Raw genomic sequence first — 23,384 nt, forward strand, 5'->3', positions numbered from 1 at the left:
GAAAGAGTGTGTGTGTGTGTGTGTGTGTGTGTGTGTGTGTGTGTGTGTGTGTGTGTGTGTGTGTGTGTGTTAGAGGGAGAGATTGTGACTTGTCCTTTGGTGTGCCTTGGCTTGAGGCTCTACTGGACAGCAGAATGCAAAGCTTACGTTTTCTGCTTGAGTTTTCCAGCGTCTGTGTCTGTCAGAGGAGCGGCCGCCTTGTCATCGTCATCTGACTGAGCTGCGTCATTCCTGAGAGGAAGAAACAAAACACAGAGTTTATAAATACATGCACTTCCATTCCAACAGTTATTTTCAGAACACAACAAAACAGTGAAGTTCAAATGGCTTGCTTTCCGTTTCAAAATCAAAATCAACTCCATCATATCCCATTAAAACTACCACTGTATTAACTTGAGTACTAGCTTTTAGGAAAATCTTTACAACCATTTATAGGTGCAGTAGGTGATTATCTTTTGTTCAAATAAGTGCTAAATAGCTCTATGTTCGGATAGTAATCATTGCTATAGAATGTTTCAATAACAGGGGTCTCCCCTGTCTCTCTAGCTCTTTAAAAAACTTAAAATTAACGTTCAATAACAAGCTGATAAATTATCTTTGGGGAGTGGATGACATGTATGACCTACATCAACATGTATGTTCTGTTTACTAAAGAGCCCTTTAGTTAACAAAACTAAATAAAAACAAAACTTAGAAACTGGAGGGGACAATGGAAAGACCCCTGTTACTGAACAAACACTCTATCCTCCAATAATTAACCAAAGCTCTGTGAGGGTGGTGAGGCCAAAATCTCTTCTGCCCGGTTCTCCTCAGTGGCTGGAGCAATTGACCTGCATTTGCACACAGCCATTGACCATTACCATGTGCACGGAACAGCGAAGCCCGTTTTTCGCTTTCCCCAACTGTCAGCTGTTTATTAGCAGTTTTTATGTAAAAGAATGTCGCCATGGTTACGGCTGCACAGCTGTGGGATGGCCCCGCGAGCTATGGGATGAATGATCAAACTGCGCATGCGTCCATAGAATCCATAGACCCACTGTGTTACACTGTTGCCGTCTGCCGCAAGCACACACAGAGGACGTGCTTAGACCAACGTACGTGTGTGTGTGAGTGTGTGTGTGTGAGTGAGGGTGGGGTGGGGGGGCGGGTGAGCGACGGGACGCGCCCGTGGGTCCGGCCGTGTGTGTGTGTCTGTGTGTGTGGGGGGGTTCCGTGTGTGTGTTCACTGCGACTGTGGGTCCAGGATGCACACGCGTGCGGGCTCAGTGTATTAACCCATTAAGACCTGGAACGCATCAGTGTCACTTTTTCATTTGAGCTAAAAAGCATTATTTTACACTTTGGCTATTCAAAAATAGCAGATATACAAGCTCATAGCGCGGCACCGAGTGCAGCGCTATGAGCTTGTAGATCTGCTACTTTTGAAAAATCGTGAAAATGTGTGCAAATCTTTGAATATATATTCTTTTAAAGCAAACATTAACTAAAATCTTTGCTCCTGGGGGTCCCTGGAACAAAATATTTTGGCCAAATTCATACCATTTTGGGGGTCCTTGACATGAAAAAGTTTGAAAACCACTGATATAGAAACATACGTTTTTCAGAAAACGGTTTTAGAAGACATTTTGCAGAATCGGAACCTCAGGCCTAAATGGGTTACGGCATATTTGCCTTATTAGCCAAAGGTTCTGCAGCAGAACGTACGTGATGTACTCCTTGGTTCTCCTCATGATGTGCAGGGTGAGAGGGTTGATCCCCGAGGGAAGCTTCTCCTCGGCCTGGATGAGAGGGATCTCCTCTCCCGTGTCCAGGTTCTTGATCATCACACTGGCCAGGATCTCCTGTTAGGATGCCACACAATAATACACCTTTAATTGATCCTGCATGCGCCACAGGACAGCACAGCAGTTAAGTTACAGAGTACTAACTTCTGAGAATTCCTCAGAAAACGTTTTCTTTTAGATAACTCTGATGAAGGCTTAAAGCAGGGGTGATGGAGAGGGCCACTATATTTCCACACACACTCCAGAGGGCCACATTGCATATTGTCGGGCAGACACCTCTTACCTCCGTATTTTCGTAAATAAATGCCGTACTTTGCCATTCTATGTCACACAAAAATAGCAAAAATAGCCAATCTACAAGCTCAAAACACGTCGCAGTGCGGCGCGTTTTGAGCTTGTAGATCTGCTATTTTTGCTATTTTTGAATTGGAATCCTAAATTTGTTTTTGCTATTTTTGAAATGGAATCCTGAAAAGCAAAATTTTTACTAACTTTATGAACTTAAATACAAATACATTGGCCATAAAAAAGAGAATAGAATTGTAATACTAGTCCTTAAGCTTCTAATTATAATATATATGCATGTTTATGCAGTCTAACAGCTGAAATCAATAATGTATCAGTATTCCGATATTAACCTGCAGAACGCATTAAGTGAAGGTGGGGGCCGCATGTGGCCCCCGGGCCGCCAGTTGCCCATGTATGGCTTAAAGGGATAGTTCACCCCCAAAATGACTTTTTTTTCTATGGATTAGTCACCCCATGGAGACTTGAATTCATGGATATTTTTTAGTTCTTGTCTCATTCCTAAGGCAATAATTTGATGACCAGCAGCGGTTCCGGTAGGAGACACAAAGAGTCTCCTTTGTGTCTCCTACCGGAACCGCTGCCTACCTAGCGCTGGTCATCATATTATTGGCTTAGGAATGCCACAAAAACTGAAAAATCACACCCAGTGTGAAGAGAGTGGTGCCTTTCATGAGTTCATTTCATTAGTAACTTTTTACAGACTTTGATGACTTCAATGTATTTTTACTCATTTTAAGTACTTTAAAATGTTTGTACAGATTGGTATGTGTTTTTACTCATTTTAACATCTTTTAAGTATTTTTACGCATTTTAAGTATTTTTACTCATTTAAAGTATTTTTACTCAGTTTAGGAACTTTAAAGTATCTTTACTAATATTTAAGTATTTTTACTCATTTTAAGTATTTTTACTCAAAAGTGTGTGTGTGTGTGTGTGTGTGTGTGTGTGTGTGTGTGTGTGTGTACACTGTACTGTACTGTACTGTACTGTACTGTACCTGTACTGTACTGTACCTCTACCTGTACTGTACTGTACTGTACTGTACGGTCTGTACTGTACTGTACTGTACTGTACGATACTGTACTGTACTGTACTGTACGGTCTGTACTGTACTGTACTGTACTGTACGGTCTGTACTGTACTGTACTGTACTGTATGGTCTGTACTGTACTGTACTGTACTGTACGGTCTGTACTGTACTGTACTGTACGGTCTGTACTGTACTGTACTGTACTGTACTGTGCGGTCTGTACTGTACTGTACTGTACCTCTACCTGTACCTGTACTGTACTGTACTGTACTGTACTGTACTGTACTGTACTGTACTGTACTGTACTGTACTGTACGTACTGTACTGTACGGTACGGTCTGTACTGTACTGTACGGTCTGTACTGTACTGTACCTGTACCTGTATGGTTGCATCTTTGTGTTGCAATCAGCCGCAGCTGTTGAGGCTGTGCTCAAACATACAGAGAGGCCGTGCTCATACGGACACACAGACGGACACACAGACGGACACACAGACACGGTCAAATGTAAGAGTGGTTGGCACCACTCAAAAATAGCCATGAATTCAAGTCCCCATGGGGTGACTAATCCATAGGAAAAAAAGTGTTTTTCCCTTAATGCAAGAGCAATGGCTTCTGTTTCAGCTTTCTAACTTAACGCTGTACTTTCTATTAGCTTGAGAATCTAACTACTGGGTGAACTATCCCTTTATTTTCTATCCCAACTTAAAGAGTTAGAGTTTATCATTCATACTTTTTAAGTAATTGTAGTTTATGTATTTATTTTGACACAACTTCATCATCACGAGCGCATCGTGAGAGAATAGGAAGTGTGTGTTTGTGTGTGAAAGAAAGTGAGTCACTGTCTCTGGCTATATTTGATGTCTAAAGAGCGTCTGTCTGCTGAAATATTAAAAAAATGAGGAACTGTGGAAACGTAGATTTTCACAAAGCCTGTGTGAATAAGAAGGACACAATCATCGGTGCTTCCTCTTGCACACTGAGACCTGGAGACAAAGAACACGATGAGGTTCCTCTTTGCTTATTGGTCACTGATGATGAGCACAGAGCACTTAGTGGTAGTTATGGTTTGGGAAAAAAAGGTGAACTGCTGGTGTGTACATCTAATCCAAATGGGTCCAGGTGCAGGTAAAAAAAAAAGTATCTCTATAACGTGTGATCAGTGGTGTAAAGTAACTAAGTGCATTTACTCAAGTACTGTACTTAAGTACAATTTGGAGGTATTTTTACTTTACTAAGAGTATTTCCAATTTTCAGTGCTTTTAATTCTACTCCACTACATCTCAGGGACAAATATTGTAATTGTACTCCACTACAATTATTTGACAGCTTTAGTTACTTTGCAATGATCAATTATTATACTATAAAATAGAACTTGTAGATCTGCTATTTTCAAACAGTTTAGTACTTTTACTTTTGGTACTTTAAGTACATTTTGATACCAATACTTTTGTACTTTTACTCAAGTAAATTTTTAATTCCAGACTTTTACTTGTAACGGAGTATTTCTAAATTAGCCTGGCATGACCAGACTAATATCACTGTGTAGATATTAGTCTGGAATCTCTGTGTGGAACCTGCATTTCCGAGGGACAAATAAAAAAAAATGCCTCTGGTGATAAACCCGCCCCATATTTGCATACTGGGCCCTGATTGGTCCCTCACAACTTCGGAGGGAGAGAAATCCAATCTCTATTGAGAGGGGCCAGACCTAATCTGCCAAGTGCAATTTTTTTCGCATCAGCAGATTCGTCTGGAACCAGGCTACATAAAAGGTTTATAGCAGCGGTTCTCAAAGTTGGGTCTGGGGACCCCCAGGGTTCCTTGAGGGGGTTCCAGGGGGTCCCCAGCAAAATCAGCAATTATCAAAATCAATATAACCACTTTAAACCTATTTTATACTTTGGTTATTTTAAAATAGCATAATCTACAAGCTCTGTGATTATGCTATTTTCATACATGTGGATATACATATCCTCTTATGGTGTTACATTTTCAGTAGGGATACCAATTGTATCCAATCAGGAGAGAGAACTCACACAGACAGGATACAGGATAAACACGTGCAATTGGAAGTGATGACACAAAGAAATGAGCAGACAACATTGGATCTGGAACACTATAGAAATGGAAGGTGATAATTAAATGGGTAATCTTTTCTGATTGGCTGAAAATTGGCAACCCACCTGAAAATGCACATTTACTAAAGAGCTGCAGAGACAAGGAGACTCCTGTTACTGAACAAACTCTCTATAGCAATGCTTACTATCAGATTATATAGCTTTTAACAAAACCCTTTTGCTTTATAAAAAAATCACAGTGTGAAGTGGGCGGTGTCTTGCTAGCTAATCACAATACTGAATGGAGTCAACCAATCATGTACAAAAAATAAATACATTTATTGAAACACTCTTTATGATGGAAGAAACCATAACTTAAAAAAAACAAATTTGTGTTTATTTTAAGTTATGGTTTCTTATATAGGGCTATGCACATGTGTCATGTGACACTGGCCAATCACAGTCCTGAATAGACTGTGATTGGCCAATCACGGTGCAGGGTTAGGCAGGGTACATTTTTGGCCAATCACAGCGCAGGATTTGTTGTACAAATATCCAAACCTCACTTATAGGGGCGGTTTCACCGCCCAAAAAGGCTATATATATATATATATATATATATATATATATATATATATATATATATATTGCAATTGTCTATACTTTTACTTCTACTCCACTACATATCAGAGTTAAATATTGTACTCTTACTCCACTACAATTATCTGTAAGCTTTAGTTACTAGTTACTTTGCAGATATAAATTATTACATTATAAAACATATACACTAAAGGAGGAGTTCACCCAAAAAATTACTTATTTTCTATCAATTGCACACCCCATGAAGCCTTGAATCAGTGGATTTATTTTTGTTTTTGTGGCATTCCTAAGCCAATAATTTGATTCCCGTCTCCTACTGGCTAATGTATCCGGTAAGAGACACAAAGTAGATTATTTGTGTCTCCTACCGGATACACACCCGGTCATCAAATTATTGGCTTAGGAATGCCACAAAAACAAAAATAAATCCATGAATTCAAGGCTTCATGGGGTGTGTGATAGAAAATAAGCAATTTTTTAGGTGAACCACTTTAGCCCTATTTTATACCTAGGCTATTTGAAAATAGCCGATCTACAAGCTCACAACGCGTCGCATCGTGAGCTTGTAGATCTGCTATTTTCAAACATTTTAGTACTTTTGCTTTTGGTACTTTAAGCACATTTTGATACCAACACTTTTGTACTTTTACTCAAGTATATTTTGAATTCCAGACTTTTACTTGTAACAGAGTACTTCTACATTACATAAGTAAAACATTTGAGTGCTTTTTCCACCACTTACCCTACCATTAACATGTTCAAGAACCACTTGTATAAAAATTGTGGTACAAGATTGCACAACACAGTAATCCTAGCAAGTGTGGTAATCAATGACCCTGACCATCAGTGGCAGGAAACACCAAAGGCGGGAAATCACCAATCCAATCATCTGTCAAGCCCTTATAGTCGCCTCGTATTGATGATAAGCCTGGCGAGGGTACAGGCCATGCATTTGCAGTAGTTTGGACCAGAATAACTGCCTGCAGGGCTGGATTTGCTGGGGATGGGACGAGGGTAGGGAAAGGGGGATTCCAAGAATCTTGAGATCCCTCTTCCTCCTCTGATCATGCATTTTTATAGCCAGTGGGGAAAACATTTGTATTCCTGCTTTCTGTTCAGATTGAGTACTGAGTATGCCCTTTTCCTTTGGGGAAATTGCAGACCTGAATGTATGGATTGCTCGATTGAATATTTCATTCCTCTCTAGAAGGTTAAAACATCTGCACGCTGCTTTGAAGTGCCCCAAACAATTTTATTAATGGCGCAACGTTTCGACCTTATAGAGGTCTTCATTGATTTGATTCTTGCCTTTGATGTCCTGCTCCTGGCCTAAATACAGGTACAAGATGTGTTCACAACCTACTCTTTGAGCGTTTTCAAGCGTATAAAATGCATACAAATCTTTTGAAAATAGCAGATATACAAGCTCACAACGCGTTGCATTGCGACACATTGTGAGCGTGTAGATCGGCTATTTTGAAATGGCTGAAATGCACATAGGGCTGAAGTGGTTTTGTAATTGTAACCAGGAGGCTTGGGGTACATAATAGACGGACAAAAGAATTATATTTAAAATATATAATCTTTATTTATTATTGCAATATAAAAATAGATTGTCTTTATTACAAATACATGGATAACATTTGATCTAATAAAAAGAGATTGTCTTGATTACAAATACATGGATAACAATTGATCTACTAAAAAGAGAGACAGACTGAAGTTACTGAAGTTCATATAACAGCTCACCCTAACCAACTGAACCCCTATCATAAAAGGTAGGCTAAAGCAGTGACCACCTGTTGATCACCACCTGTTATGATGACATGGAAATGAAACATAATGAATATCACAGCATAACAACAGTATTTCATGAACCTTATTATATTATCATAGCCTATATATATATATATATATATATATATATATATATATATATATATATATATATATATATATATATATATATATATATATATATATATATATATGAGCCCAAAGACTCACCGCAGACACCAGACTGTTTGCCCCTATTCTCTGGACAGACGTGAGTCCCCACACACAATGCTGACTGTTGCACACTATAAGACAAACATTTACAGTCAGCATTTAGCTTCACGATATCTATTATAAACACACACACAGTCACATGATACAAAGGAATGCACGGTAATAACAACGAACGAGAGAGAGCTAGACTTACACTTTAAATGAATTAATGAAACACCCGGCGTAGCAAACGCCACACACACAGCACACACCCGGACCGCAATGGTACGTCTATTTCCCCAACCTGAAGGAAATCAGGACAGTTCGTCTGTATTACTACTGATGCTAAACAGTCTGTGTGTATGCATGTGTGTAAACCATAAACAAAAGAAGCGATCGATACCTTTGTATCGCCAGACGTAGGCACAACACCTCGCCTCTTCACTGTTCAGTGTTCACTGCCTGTCGTTCCCTAGGGAAGACCATACACGGTATAAACAACTAAACAGTGCACATAAATCTAGCGACATGATAATACAAGCAAGCTCCGCTTTATACTATAGTTAAGTTACTCACCAGGACCCTTTGTCCCCGAGTATCTACACGCCACACTCTCTCTCTCTCGTCGTGTAACAGGGGAACTGCGTCGGGAAATGTTTGCTGCTGCCGTCGCCCGCTCCCTAGTATTAGGAAGTGTTTGTTCCAGCCGCCACCCGGTCAGGCTGAAATACACGCTGATGCCAGAGCCACACCCACAATACCCCCACCCGGCCACACTCACCCCCCTAGAAAACTAATCAGTGTCCCACTGATCTCCAAGTTTGTCTTTGCCACCGAAGGACCCCGCCCCTGTATGATAATGCTTGAGTTGCAACGCCCTAACCCCTAGCACCGTACTCTTCCCACCTAGATGACGGACGGCCGATTGCGGCAGATTAAAGGGATTAGACTGCACACCCGCATTGCTACGTTGTGACCGACGCACCTGCACCGGGAGCATGATTTTCTCCTCCGGTGCCCTCTGTTCTCTGTGTGGGCACGGTTTCACCGGTTCAGATCGTGCTCCCTGGTCTTGATGATGGGACTGTTCCTCCTCAGAGTCATCAGACCCATCATGCTGGCTTTGTTACCTTGGGATCCGCCCCAAAGCCTTCTTCTGACCCACTACAAATACCAATCCCAATCATACTATCATCTTCACTTTCCTCGCTTCTACTCCCCTCTCCTTGCACCCTCCTGACCCCTTCCCTTTCCCCCAGCCCCCCGGTACCACAACGCCGGACCTCAGAGCGGTGAACACTCCTGGGAGGTCCTGCAGCATCCACCGGCACCACGGTATACACAGGCTTTTCAGGACCCAACCGCTTGACGACCCGATGAGGAATGGAAAGCCATAAATCCTGAATCTTATTCCTACCAATTACCTTCCGATTCCGCACATAAACCAGTTCCCCTGGCTGCAAGTCTGCATCCTTGGATGTTGGCCCCCAATACCGACGCCGAGACTCCACTGCTTTCTGCATCTGACCACTAGCCTGCTCGTACGCCACCTGTAGCCGCTCTTGATGTCTCTGTACCCACTCTCCCACACCTCCAACCTCTTCGTCGCCTCCCCCAAGCATGAGGTCTAGAGGTGTGCAAGGAGCTCGGCCAAACAGGAGAAAATATGGGGAATAGCCCGTGCTCTGATGTTCTGTCGTATTATAAGCGTATACCACCTCCGGCAAATACTCGGCCCACCTCCTCTTCTCTGGAGGAAGAGCACGGAGCAAGTCATGGAGTGTTCGATTAAACCGTTCGCACTGCCCGTTACCTTGCGGATGGTACGGACTTGTCCTACTTTTCTTCATCCCATACAACTTACAGAGCGACCGCACCACGTCGCCCTCAAAGCACCTGCCCTGATCTGAATGCAGCCGAGCTGGCACCCCATAAGGCTGGATCCAGTGCTTAACCAAGCACCTGGCAACCGTGGTAGCCTGTTGGTTCCGAGTCGGGACTGCAACGGTAAACTTCGTAAACACATCGGTTAAAACTAAAACATTCTCTCTCCCGTCTGACGAAGACTCCAATACTGTAAAATCCATGGCCACCACTTCCAGTGGCCTGGATGCCAACACGCTCCCCATAGCAGTCACTACTCTTGGCTGTGGAGCCTTCGACACAATGCAACGCTCACAGGACTTACAAAAATCCTCCACATCCCGATACATCCCGGACCAATAACACCGACCACTCACCAGCTTAAAGGTCCGCTCGATACCTTGGTGACCATGCCCTCCATGCATCTGAACCAACACTTCTTTTTGCAATGCCCTAGGCATGATTACCTGCTCCTGCTGACCCTCCCTTGGGCTCTCTCGCTTTCGATACAGCACCCCCTCCCGTTCTACCACCCTTTCCCACTGCCGCAACAGCTCTAATGCCCTAGTGGACTCTGCTCGTCTCTCCTCTCGACCTCTCCCCTCGCCGCCAATACTTAAGGAAAGATGCAACCTCTGGATCTGCCTGTTGTAATAGGGACAAAGACTCCGAACTGTAAGACGGAAAGGTAGTAGTAGAGACCTTGGCCGGAGCGGCCACCCCTGCCTGCTCTTCACTCCACACATCCTGCCAACCCCCCAGCATAGAGTTGTCGTCCCTTGGATGTGAACCCGGGCGGGTTATTACAGGTGCTGGTTTCAATTGCAAGATAGAGTACTGCCTTGATAAAGCATCTGCAGCTGCATTCTGCCGACCCGGCCGATAAGCAATCTCATAATCAAACCGGGCTAACTCGGACACCCACCGCTGTTCCACAGCCCCTAATCTTGCGGTTTGCAAATGGCTCAACGGGTTGTTGTCCGTCAGTACCATGAACTTGTTACCGATTAAATATTCCCGAAATGTATCTGTCACTGCCCATTTAAGGCCCAGCAACTCTAACTTCATAGAACTATAGTTCTCCATATTCCGCTCCGAGGACCTCAATCCCCTGCTGGCATACGCCACCGGTCTTCTCCGCCCCTCAACCTCTTGAGAAAGCACAGCTCCCAGACCCTGGTGGCTGGCATCGATCTCCACCGTGAAGGGCTTGGTGAAGTCCGCGTATGCCAACACCGGAGCCGAAACCAACCTCTGCTTCAGGCCCTGAAACGCCTCCTCACATGCCGGACTCCAATGTTGATGGAACAGGTGCGACGAAAGAGGACGTCTCTCCTTCTTTGAGCCACCAAGTGCCGAGAGAGCATGAAGAGGTGCTGCCAGACTGGCAAAGTTCTTCACGAACCTACGATAGAACGAGGCGAAACCTAGAAAAGGATAACAACTCTGCCCCATTCCGGGGATTTCTCCACTCCGCTACCGCACGCATCTTCTCTGGATCGGTCGACACCCCTTGTGCTGAGATAACGTGACCAAGATATGACACCTCTGATCTGAAGAACGAGCATTTACTGAACTTCACTTTCAAGTTACACTGCTCAAACCGTAACAAGACCACCTCTAACCGACGTAGATGTTCTTCAAAGGTGGAAGAGAAGACCACGACATCATCAAGATAGAGCAACAATGCTTGGAATCGCTGGTCACCCAGGATGCGCTCCATAAGCCTTTGAAATGTCCCTGGTGCGTTGCACAAACCAAACGGCATCCGGTTGAACTCATACAGCCCAAATGGCGTGCAAAAGGCTGTCTTCGCTCGATCTCTCTCCAGCATCTCTACCTGATTATAACCGCTCGCTAAGTCCAGTGTCGAGAACCATTTTGCACCACTAAGAGAGTCCAACGATTCTTCAATGCGAGGCAGTGGGAACGCATCTTTACAGGTTTTGGCATTCAACCGCCTATAATCCACGCACAGCCTAATCCAGGGGTGTCAAACTCATGTTGGTGTCCGGGCAAGATTGGTCAAATGGTGACTTGAGGTGGGCAGACTGGGCACGCAGACACGGAGACACGCATGCACGCTCATGCACATTCAGTTATACATCATTGTTTTTCAGTCCGTTGTCTCAGTCACTGCTATAACTACAGCATATCATTTAAAAAATGTTATGAAGATTATATACAAATTAATTATGAATTAATTAATTGCACGTCCCACTGGAAGGAGACCCCGGGGCAGACCAAGGACCAGATGGGGGGATTACATCTCCACACTGGCCTGGGAACGCCTCGGGATCTGTTGCCCCCGCGACCCGGCTCCGGATAAGCGCTTGAAGAATCGATGGATGGATTATAAAAAAAAATGATACATATTTTCAGTAAATAGCTACAGAGTACACAACATTTTTTTTTTTTGAGGCCTACTATCAGCAATGCAACTCAGACAATGAACTCAGTTCAGTCGTTTTTATTGAACAATAACGAAAATTCAGAAAATGTCAATGAATCAAAATAATGACACTCAATGCTTTTTTTTCGGTTTTAGAATAGAAAAGAAATAACCCTAACAGTAAAAGCTCAGGTCAAAACAACATCATTTTCTTTTTTTCACAAACAAATTATGTACCTGACATCTCTTTGCTTTAACTGACCTGTCAACATCAGGGACCAGGTTCTGAGCAGTAGTAACTTTCATAATGTAATAATTACTATAAAATCTCCATGTCTCTTCAGCTCTTTATAAACAAAAAATGCATATTTTTTTTTTCTATTCTTTTGTCTTTGTTTTAGCCAAAATGTATCACTTGCACTACATTTTAAGTGACCTTTTTACTTTTGGAAAATAATATTGAAGAAACTGTTAACTGGTTAATGTGTGTACTGTCACTTTAAAAGAGATTTATACTTCATCGTACAACAGTGTCACGCACCAAACATGGCCGATCTCCAAGCTCACACCGCATCTGTTCGCACCACGTTGTGAGCTTGTAGATCAGCCATTTTCGGCAACGATAGACTGAGAAGACAGCGCACATTGAATATGTCACACTAGGCGACACTAGTCATTCATTCGCGTTTTTAAGAGTTTCCTAAACAGATTATTATCATTTGGATTATTAAAATTGTCAACGGAGACAGAGGACGAGTGAAACTTTTGAGCGTTTCACTCGTAACGGCCGTTATTCCACCGCACATGTAAACACAACGACGCAACCACCCGTACGAATGGAACCAAATGGACCCTTACGGTCCCCTTAAAGAAGCGATGTTACGATGTATCCATTAGTGAGCCAATAAAATTCCTCGTCCTTGTTTCCCTGGGCAGCGCTGGTTAGCAGGGATCTATACACTTTTAGACTGACATGTTTGTGCCAGCGTGGGTGATTAGATTTATTTCTTGATCTCCTCTTGTCTTGATTGTTTAGACATGACTTGGCCATTGTTCGCACAAAACAAGTTTGGCCACTATTAGACCTTCACAGTCAGAGGCAAGGGGGGTTGGGGGGGATAACTGCCTGCCGGCTCCGCTGTTTTTTTTGTCTTTTTTTTCCTCTCTAGTTTTTTTTCCATTAGAGCTAGTATGAAAAGGTGTTTTTTCAAATCACTTCGCGGGCCGCAAAATGCCCGCGGGCCGCGAGTTTGACAAGCCTGGCCTAATCGAACCGTCTTTCTTTCTCACGATCACCAAGGGGGAAGAGTACGGGCTACTGCTCTCCCTAATCACTTTCTGTTCCAACAACTTTTTGATGTGGCTTTTCACTTCCTCATACTGACTGGGCGGGATCCTTCGGTACCTCTGACTCACCGGGGCATCATCAACAACTGGGATTTCATGATAGGGATTTGTGCATCCTAAATCACTATCTGAGGATGCAAATACATGAGAAAATTTGTACAATAGTTGTCTGGCTTGTCTTGCCTGCTCTTCCGAGAACCTGGTGGATCTAGCGGGCAGTGAACGTTGTAACACTGCACAGACCAGTGGAGACCGCCTCATGGAAGGTTCCAGCATCAACAAGTCTCTGCTGACCCTGGGGAAGGTGATCTACGCCCTGTCAGAACAGGCCCTGACCAAGAAGAAGTGCTTCATCCCATACAGAGACTCTGTCCTCACATGGTTGCTGAAGGAGAGCCTGGGAGGAAACGCTAAGACCACCATGATCGCCACGCTGAGTCCGGCCGCCAGTAACATGGAGGAGACCCTGAGCACGCTGCGCTACGCCAAGCAAGCCCGCATGATCATCAACCTCGCCAAGGTCAACGAGGACACCAACGCCAAGCTGATCCGAGACCTGAAGGCCGAGGTGGAGAAGCTCCGTTCGGCCCAGATGAGCTCCCAGGGTGTGGAGCCGGAGAGGGTGAGAGGCTACCAGCAGGAGATCTCTGCCCTGAGGAGCAGACTGCTCAGCCAGGAGAGACAGATGACCGAGACCAACCGGGCGTGGAGAGAGAAACTCGAGCAGGCGGATATTCGCAAGCGAGAGGAGGCTGAGGTGCTGCAGAGGGCAGGCGTGACCTTCAAGGTGGACAACAGTCTTCCTAACCTGGTGAACCTGAACGAGGACCCCCAGCTGTCTGAGATGCTGCTCTATATGGTCAGAGAGGGACAGACCAGGGTGGGCAAATGCAAGTTTGATTCCCTCCATGACATCCAGCTGTCAGGAGCCCTCATTGCCGACCAACACTGTGTCATATCCAACGTTAATGGAATGGTCAGCATCACTCCCATGGAGAACGCCAAGACCTACGTTAATGGAAACATCATCTCTGACTGCATAGTGCTTCACCATGGTGACCGGTTGATCCTGGGCGGAGACCATTACTTCCGCTTCAACCACCCGGCAGAGGTGCAGGCTGGGAAACGGGTCTCTTGCTGGACAGGTGCCCGCGATGGACGGAAGGACTTTGAGTTTGCCAAAAACGAACTGCTCTCTGCTCAAAGAGCCCAGAGGCAGAGATGGAGGAGGCCCAGGTGAAGGCCAAACAAGAGATGATGCAGGGCATTCAGATGGCCAAGGAGATGGCTCAGCAGGAGCAGAGGAGTCTCTATGAAGCCCGCATCAAATCTTTGGAGACAGAACTGCAGGGGGAGGAAGATCGTAAGCGTGTTCAGGAGCAGGACCAGCAGCGCGTGGCTAACCAAATGGTCCAGCTGCAGATGGATAAGAAGGAGTTGGAGCAGGCAGTGGACACCCAGAAGAAGCACTTCCGCTTGCACATGGAGGCTCAGGCCATGGAGGACCACCGGCTGCGCCAGGCCAAGATCGTCGAGGCTCTGGAGGAGGAAAAGAGGAAGCTGGGCCGAGAACTCGACGAGATCCAGAAGAAGAAGTCTGAAAGGGAGACTCGTACTCCTCTCCAGAATGGTCCTTCACAGTGGGGTGCCATGAAGTTGTCCCTGATGATCGAGGAGGCAAACAAGATCAGCACCAAACTGAAGAAGAACACCGTGTTCAGCAGACATGGGAGCGATAACAAGGAGAACATGGAGCAGGGTGATGGGCTGCAGGTTCGAGTCCAAAACAGAAAGCTGCGAATCTCCACCTTCTGGAGCCAAGAGAAATTCCAGAACAACTTGGCTGCCATGAGGGAGCAGGAGCAGGGGGACACCTCCAAAGATGACGAGGTGTTTTACTGCCCGGATGATGAGTGGGAACAAGATCTACCAGACTCCGCCGCCTCCTCTTTCTCACACTCTGCTGCCTCCTCTTTCTCTCGCCGAAGGAGTAGGAGCCTGTTGAAGAGCAAGAGGATCTCTGGTCGTCTGTATGAGATCAGAGTTCATCCCATCCAGAGTCTCCTTAACAGCTCCTCACTGTCTACTGGTCTGATGGGTATGAAACAACCCCCTTCCACCCACCCTAGCTCCTCAGACTCCGCACTGCCAGGCATTTGCAAGGAGCTAATTGGCCAGGCACTATCACGTCTGCGTCGCAGCAGCGCACCAGACGAGAGCGTGGCCGACCGACTGGCCTCAGACCTGTGCATTGTGTACACCGCCGTATCGCTGAGCTGTATGACGGCCTGGATGAGGACAGCCAGGAGAACGTGTTTGTGTGTAACCCAGAGGCCCAGACCCAGCTGGTAAAAGCCACCTCGGCCATAGAGAGAGCAGTGTTTGTCACCATGCAGTGGCTAGCTGCTGTTAAACCCTCCTGTGGTCAGCTCTACAGTCAGCTCTACAGTCAGCTCTACGCCATCTCTGAGGAGCTCCGCAGGCAGGTGAAGAAGATGGGAGGCTTTTTTCAGCTTCTCGTTCAGGGCTGCGAGTCTGAGATCTCTTCCATGGTGACGGAGGCCCAGAGAAAGAGCGGTCAGACACTGGACGGCGCTCTGCGGCAGCAATGACTGTCTGGGACTCTGACCTCAGCATCTGCACGCACGCCATCGCCTCCTCTGCCAGGGCGGTAGACGAGCACATCAGCGGCGCTCTGCACAAAGGCACACCGTCTTCCTCCACTGTGTCCTACAGCCTGCGGCTGCCCTGTGTCCAGAGCGTCCTGGCCACACGCGACGCGCTCCACACAGCCCTCCAGGCTCTGGCTAAAACCACCTTTAACCAACAGGGGGCAGCAGAAAGGAGTGGCTCCACCAGCACGGAGAAGAGCGCCGGCGAAGACACGTCATCCAAGGAGAACGTTGTTGGCTCTCACAGTTCTTATAGAAATAGAACCTTTTCTAAGACGGTGACATACACCCCCTCCTATGAGACGGTGTACACTGACTGCAAAAGCAGCCCTTACTTTGTCTGATTTATTTTTGTTTTATGAGTGCCTGTAATAATATTATTTGTAGCTCTCAAAGGCTCTCATCTAACTGTTTATGCTGGCTAATTGCTAATTTGATGCAGCAGTATAAGGATTTTATATTCTGAGGTTTAGTTGTACCAACCAGTGCAATTTTACCTTTACTTCTATACCTTTTAGTTTTAACCTTTAACAGTTTTTCCTAAAAGTTAATCAGTGGGGCATCCAGGAGGGGCGGCGGTGGGCTAGGACCCTGCGCAGGGCATAACAGCTGATACATTTTTTTTATGACATTCATCCCGAGCAAGCCTGGCACTGTTTGTTTACGCTCTTTTGCGGCTTGTCCAATTGGGTCTCTCACCACTAATATACCCCTCTGCGGTATAGTCCTATCCAACGCCACCGCCTCCACATCAACTGTGAAGTAGCTCAGATATGGAATATTCAACCCATGGGCCCCACTCAATGTCAGCCACCCACAGTCAGCCAAATTCCCACCCCATCTTGGCAGTAGATGTTTAAAGAAGAAACCTTCAGTAACCGTCGAAACATTTGACCCGGAATCGATCAAACACTGAAACTTCACCCCCCCATAGAAACTTCCACAGTGTCACACTCCCCTACCAAACACTCATAGACATGTGGATCAATATAGGGTGCTGTTACTGAGCCTGGCTGTACTCCACCTGTGGTTTGGCTCTTCACCACAGGGGGAGACAGTTTCCCTGCTGCTCTGATATCTGGGCTGCCCCATCCCTCCCTGCGGGCAAAGCAGGAGACAACTGGTCTTGACTATGACTAGGCCGTGGGGCCACACAGGATCGGGCGATATGGCCAGCTTTCTGACACTTAAAACAAATAGGCTGCCCTGAGGCATCGTATCGCGGCTGCCATTTACGGGTGTCTGGTCGCCTGGACCCTGAGGTCTGTAAAGAAGTTGAACATTTTTGTGATAAATCATCAATTAACACTTGTTGTTTCTGTAACATGTCTAAAACTTTAGCAAGCATGGGTTCAGGCTTAACCTCCATCGCAGCAGTTACTACACTGGCCTCTACTGGTGTGGCCTCCCATTTTTTCACAAGAACCCACCACCCGCCTCTCCGCTCTACTCCGCACTCTGCTTCCTCCCCCCACTGGAGAGCTTCTCTACGGAGCTCAAAGAATGACATGATTGGTTGTTGCCGTGTTGTTTTCTTTAACTCTCGACGGAGACTGATATCCAATACATTTTCCGCAAATTGGTCACGCAAGGCAAAATTACCGCACCACGCCTCCTTCACCTTACAGTGATTAATCTCCTCCATGATAGCCATTAATGCATGTGAATATTCCCGCACAGACTCCCCATCCCGCTGTCTTCTATCAAAGAACTGTTTCTGTAACTTAGTGAGTGACTGGGGTTGCCCATATATCTCTTGGAGAATGTCTAACACCTGTACTGGATTTGATCGTTCAACCTGTGTGCGATACTTTCCTGCCTTGCTTCCCCCCCCCAGATGCTCATAAATGTACGCTGCTTTTTCAGCTCCAGTGTAGGATTGGTAGACCAAAGTGGCATTAATTTCATCCAACCATTCATAAAAATTAGCGCTTGACCCCCCAGTAAACACTGTACATTTTTTCTCTTTTGGCAAGTATACAATACGTTCCCTGGGACCAACACCTAGACTCTCACCCCCCAAATGCCCACCACCCCCCCGGGCCCTGATTACCAGAGGACTGAGTAGACAAGGGAGTTTGCTTCACGTCCAACCTCTGTACTAAAGACTCATTTTCATTTTTCAACTGGCTCATGGCCTCTTTATCAGACTGCAGAGTTCTGGCTTTCAGAGCACTCAATTCATTTTGTAAGTCCTCCACACTCATTTTTGTGTTTCGCAAATCCACCTTAAGCAGCTGTGTCGCGTCACTTCACCAACGGTCCTCTTGTCCACCCGGCCTGGCAGGAAACTGTTGTGATGGCAGAGTCTCCTGTTGGCTGACTCACCGGCCTTTCTTCTTGGACGCTGTGTGGTCACTGCTTTTAGCCACTCTATCCCTAAATTCTCACCCTGTAGGTAAATCCAACCTGTCTCTCTATGTACCGCTATAAATACCCAAAGCCTCGGTCACAAAAATGTTTTAACTTAATACCCTGTTCACAGCGCCAAACTGTAACCAGGAGGCTTGGGGTACATAAGACGGACAAAAGAATTATATTTAAAATATATAATCTTTATTTATTATTGCAATATAAAAATAGATTGTCTTTATTACAAATACATGGATAACATTTGATCTAATAAAAAGAGATTGTCTTGATTACAAATACATGGATAACAATTTATCTACTAAAAAGAGAGAGACTGAAGTTACTGAAGTTCATATAACAGCTCACCCTAACCAACTGAACCCCTATCATAAAAGGTAGGCTAAAGCAGTGACCACCTGTTGATTGTTATGATGACATGGAAATGAAACATAATGAATATCACAGCATAACAGTATTTCATGAACCTTATTATATTATCAGTGCATATATATATATATATATATATATATATATATATATATATATATATATATATATATATATATATATAATATTATATTATATTATATTATATATGAGCCCAAAGACTCACCGCAGACACCAGACTGTTTGCCCCCATTCTCTGGACAGACATGAGTCCCCACACACAATGCTGACTGTTGCACACTATAAGACAAACATTTACAGTTAGCTTAACGATATCTATTATAAACACTCACACAGTCACATGATACAAAGGAATGCACGGTAATAACAACGAACGAGAGAGAGCTATACTTACACTTTAAATGAATTAATGAAACACCCGGCGTAGCAAACGCCACACACACAGCACACACCCGGACCGCAATGGTACGTCTATTTCCCCAACCTGAAGGAAATCAGGACAGGTCGTCTGTATTACTACTGATGCTAAACAGTCTGTGTGTATGCATGTGTGTAAACCATAAACAAAAGAAGCGATCGATACCTTTGTATCGCCAGACGTAGGCACAACACCTCGCCTCTTCACTGTTCACTGCCTGTCGTTCCCTAGGGAAGACCATACACGGTATAAACAACTAAACAGTGCACATAAATCTAGCGACATGATAATACAAGCAAGCTCCGCTTTATACTATAGTTAAGTTACTCACCAGGACCCTTTGTCACTGAGTATCTACACGCCACACTCTCTCTCGTCGTGTAACAGGGGAACTGCGTGGGGAAATGTTTGCTGCTGCCGTCGCCCGCTCCCTAGTACTAGGAAGTGTTTGTTCCAGCCGCCACCCGGTCAGACTGAAATACACGCTGATGCCAGAGCCACACCCACAATACCCCCACCCGGCCACATAATAATAATCAAAATCTACAAAGTAACTAGTAACTAAAGTTTTCAATTTTGCCTCTGAGATGTAATGGTAGTAGAAGTAAAAGTACTGGAAATTGGAAATACTCCAGTCAAGTAAAAAATACCTCATAATTGTACTGAAGTACAGTACTTGAGTACATGTACTTACTTAACACCACTGGCGGTGACAAATATCACCTTCCCCCCCCGGCTTCCCTCCCCGGCTTCCCTCCCCCGAACACCGCCCAATTGTGTTCGCGTAGACGCTCGACAAAGCCGGATGCACCACGGTGGATTCGAACCCACAACCACAGGCACTTTACCACTGCGCCACCCAAACATGAAAATTAATGAATGAATAAATACATAAATATGTGTTATGTGTTTTAAAGAGAAATACCACTACCAAACTAGCCTCGGGAACCCATGCTTTTTCTTTTGCCAAACAGAGCGAACCATGGTCGCATGCAGTGTTGGAAAGTAACTAAGTACATTTACTTAAGTACTGTACTTAAGTACAATTTTGAGGTCTTTGTACTTGAGTATTTCCAATTTCCAATACTTTTACTTCTACTACATCTCAGAGGCAAATATTGTACTTTTACTCCACTACAATTGTTTGAAAACTTCAGTTACTAGTTACTTTTCAGATATAAATGATGATGTTATGAAACATACATTAACCACTTCAGCCCTATTTCATGCAACCAGTCTCCATGGTGAAACGTTCGTATTGTACGTTTTCGCAATCTCGCAAAACGTTAGATACAAACGTAATATCGTTAAATAACGTTAGTATGGAACGTTTCATTGGTCTGCTGTATGAGGATCATGCCAGCTTAGACGTCTGTATCGAACGTCTGGTCAATGCGACGTAAATACACCCCGAAACAAATATTAATAATAATAATAATAACTAGCACTATTTAATTGTTTTTAGAGCTGTTAAAATGTTGAACACTGGGTTTTTCTGTTCAGGGCCAGGCACGGTGCACTGAATGTTGTTTATTTGCTGTTAAAGGAGTAGTTCACCCCCAAAATGACTTTTTTTTCTATTGATTACTCACCCCATGGAGCCTTGAATTCATGGATTTATTTTTGTTTTTGTCGCATTCCTTCCTTTATTATTTGATTATAATAAATTTGTCCCCATTGATTCCGGTAGGAGACACAAATGCATTTGTGTCTCCTACCGGAATCAATGGGGACAAATTTATTATGCATTTGTGTCTCCTACCGGAATCAATGGGGACAAATTTATTATAATCAAATTATTGTCTTAGGAATGCCACAAAAACAAAAATAAATCCATGAAATCAAGGCTTCATGGGGTGTGTAATTGATAGAAAATAAGTCATTTTTTGGGTGAACTCCTCCTTTAATATCCCGAATCAAATAATAATAATAATAATAATAATAAGCCATAATTAATTGTGTTTAGAGCATTAAGAATGTTTAATGCAGGGGTTTTATGTTCAGGGCCAGGCGAGCACCTTCTTTAAATAGCCTAGTTGCCTATATTAAACGTAATTCAAATTAAAATATATATTGTCTAACTCGTGACTGCTGTGTTATATGGTTAACTCTGACTTCTCTTCTCTGGTACTAAGCAGGTTCGATAGTGTAATGGTTAAGGTTACGGCTTACGGATTTAACGGCCCGAGTTTGAATCCCAGTGATTGCAAAACTATTATAGTCAGATGTCATCTTTACATCTTTGTTGACATTAACCCATTCAATCCAGACCGAGTCTCTGTCACTTTAGATTTGTTTGGCTATTCAAAAATAGCAGATCTACAAGCTCATAGCGCATAATGTTAGAAGACATTTGATTTAGAAGACATTTGCAGAATCCCCCAGAAGTAAATATTTGAGTTATTTCAAATGTTTGCTTTAAAAAATATATATTCAAAGATGTGCACACATTTTCACGATAAAAAATAAAATAGCAGATCTACAAGCTCGCGGCTATATGAGCTTGTAGATCTGCTATATTTGAATAGCCAGTATAAAATAATGGCTAAATACAATGACAGATGCGTTCCCAGATTGAATGGGTTAATAGGCCTACTAAACATTACTATATATTATAATTGTACATATCTGTAAAAAAGGATTATGCTGTGTGTTTTTTTTTATTACAAATTATTTTTTATAATATAATAGATTAAAACTTGTAACAGCAGATCAATGTTATTACATACATATCTGAACTACTCACTTTGAATATATTTAATGAGGTGTTGAGCTTTGATAGCGTCATGATCTTTGTAGTATCACACTCTGTCCCCATGAATTAATGCCATTATTCCATTTGAGACAGGCATAACACAGACAGCTTTTTGAAGGACCCACCTGGATACCATGGCAACACAATGCACAAATGTCCGTCTCGCGTTGTAACTCTCACTAGATGACATGTCTTTTCTCACAGAATGACCAATGACACAATGATCTCCTCATCTGAAGTTTCATTCATTTTGGATCATTAAGTTGTTATGCTACTTTTATTATCAAACGTTTCATGACAACGTTTCATCAATACAGGCGCCATTGGTATGCTAAACAGCGCCACTCCGAGTGTCTGGGAGGTAATGACATCTGCTGTATCCTTTTCAATGTGAAGTCAACCGTCCTACATGCAATTAGACACAAGCCTAGTATGTTCCATTAATATATGGGCTTCCTAAAATAAAAATATTTAATTGTTATTTTAGCAATGTATTGATACTCCCCCCCCACAAACACACACTTATAGTACACTATCTTCAACAGTAAAATGAAAATACCCACAAGTCTCCTGTTATAAATTTACCAAATAGATACATTAAATCATGTACACTCAAATGCATTGTTCCCAAAGAGGGGGTTTATTGTAATTGTAACAAAATGTACAATTTAACCATTAAGGTAAAAAAAAAATGGGGAAAAAATGAATGAATGAGCAAACAAGTTACACCAAACTAACTGCACCCAGTGCTTGTCAGGGTGGGCGGACACTATAAAAGGTGGCAGGCCATGCCAGGCCCTGTTCTAGATGCGTGTCTCTGTGTGTGAGCGTCCTGCCTGGCATAGATATTCATGTGAAGGGGCAGAGCACTACTAGATATTGGACATATCAGGACAGCGCAAGCTGTGTAAATTAAGCAAATTGAGTGTTTAGTTGAGCTTGGACATGTTTGAACAGTCAACAACTTTGTCGTGGCTGACCCCGATAATGTGATGATAACACTGACATTAAATTGACGATAGCACAATGGAGCTCATAGATAGCCACACTAATTGAGCTCAATCCCCACTTCTCTAAACCTTATCTGAGCCTCTCATCCAGCTATTGATGTCTAGTGTGTGAATGCCTCTCTGGGGAAAGCAGCTGGAGATTCAAAGGTACAGCAGGTGAAGGTATGTCAGATAGCATGTGACTCTGTGTGTGTGTGTGTGTGTGTGTGTGTGTGTGTGTGTGTGTGTGTGTGTGTGTGTGTGTGTGTGTGTGTGTGTGTGTGTGTGTGTGTGTGTGTGTGTGTGTGTGTGTGTGTGTGTGTGTGTGTGTGTGTGTCATGTGCTTGTGCTTGCGTGTGACAAAGATAAAGAGAGAAAGAAAAGAGTCTTTCGACCCATACACACGCATGCCATACT

The 23,384-nt window shown here is 43.9% G+C and overlaps 2 protein-coding genes and 2 long non-coding RNA genes across 4 annotated transcripts in view; 1 reads left to right on the forward strand and 3 right to left on the reverse strand.

Annotated features, from left to right (window-relative positions):
* Window positions 1-6,538, reverse strand: part of LOC308090019 (WD repeat-containing protein 44-like) — a gene marked incomplete at its 5' end in the record, with an annotated part of 51,182 nt that extends 44,644 nt beyond the window's left edge. Inside the window, 3 exons of the mRNA XM_080435046.1 lie at window positions 148-231; window positions 1,705-1,841; window positions 6,530-6,538. Coding sequence (XP_080291172.1) covers window positions 148-231; window positions 1,705-1,841; window positions 6,530-6,538 — 230 coding nt within the window. The remainder of the gene's footprint in view (window positions 1-147; window positions 232-1,704; window positions 1,842-6,529) is intronic.
* Window positions 6,539-7,411: 873 nt separating this feature from the next.
* On the reverse strand, window positions 7,412-8,471 carry LOC308089677. The gene is made up of 3 exons (XR_013933532.1): window positions 7,986-8,471; window positions 7,790-7,863; window positions 7,412-7,595 (listed from the first exon to the last, which is right to left on the reverse strand). It is a non-coding gene; the product is annotated as an uncharacterized lncRNA (long non-coding RNA).
* A 2,796-nt stretch (window positions 8,472-11,267) lies between these two features.
* Window positions 11,268-18,015, forward strand: LOC308090022 (kinesin-like protein KIF14; the record flags this gene model as incomplete). The annotated part of the gene is given in 4 exon segments (XM_080435050.1): window positions 11,268-11,430; window positions 13,523-14,581; window positions 14,584-15,630; window positions 15,633-18,015. Coding segments are annotated over 4 exon segments (2,622 nt in total). The 3' UTR covers window positions 15,986-18,015.
* An 80-nt stretch (window positions 18,016-18,095) lies between these two features.
* LOC308089676 lies at window positions 18,096-19,680 on the reverse strand. The gene is made up of 5 exons (XR_013933531.1): window positions 19,555-19,680; window positions 19,389-19,450; window positions 19,200-19,289; window positions 19,011-19,084; window positions 18,096-18,813 (listed from the first exon to the last, which is right to left on the reverse strand). It is a non-coding gene; the product is annotated as an uncharacterized lncRNA (long non-coding RNA).
* Between the last annotated feature and the right edge of the window lie 3,704 nt (window positions 19,681-23,384).

This window comes from Gymnoscopelus braueri, assembly GCF_963280865.1.
Source record: "Gymnoscopelus braueri genome assembly, chromosome: 8".
NCBI classification, from domain to species: domain Eukaryota; kingdom Metazoa; phylum Chordata; class Actinopteri; order Myctophiformes; family Myctophidae; genus Gymnoscopelus; species Gymnoscopelus braueri.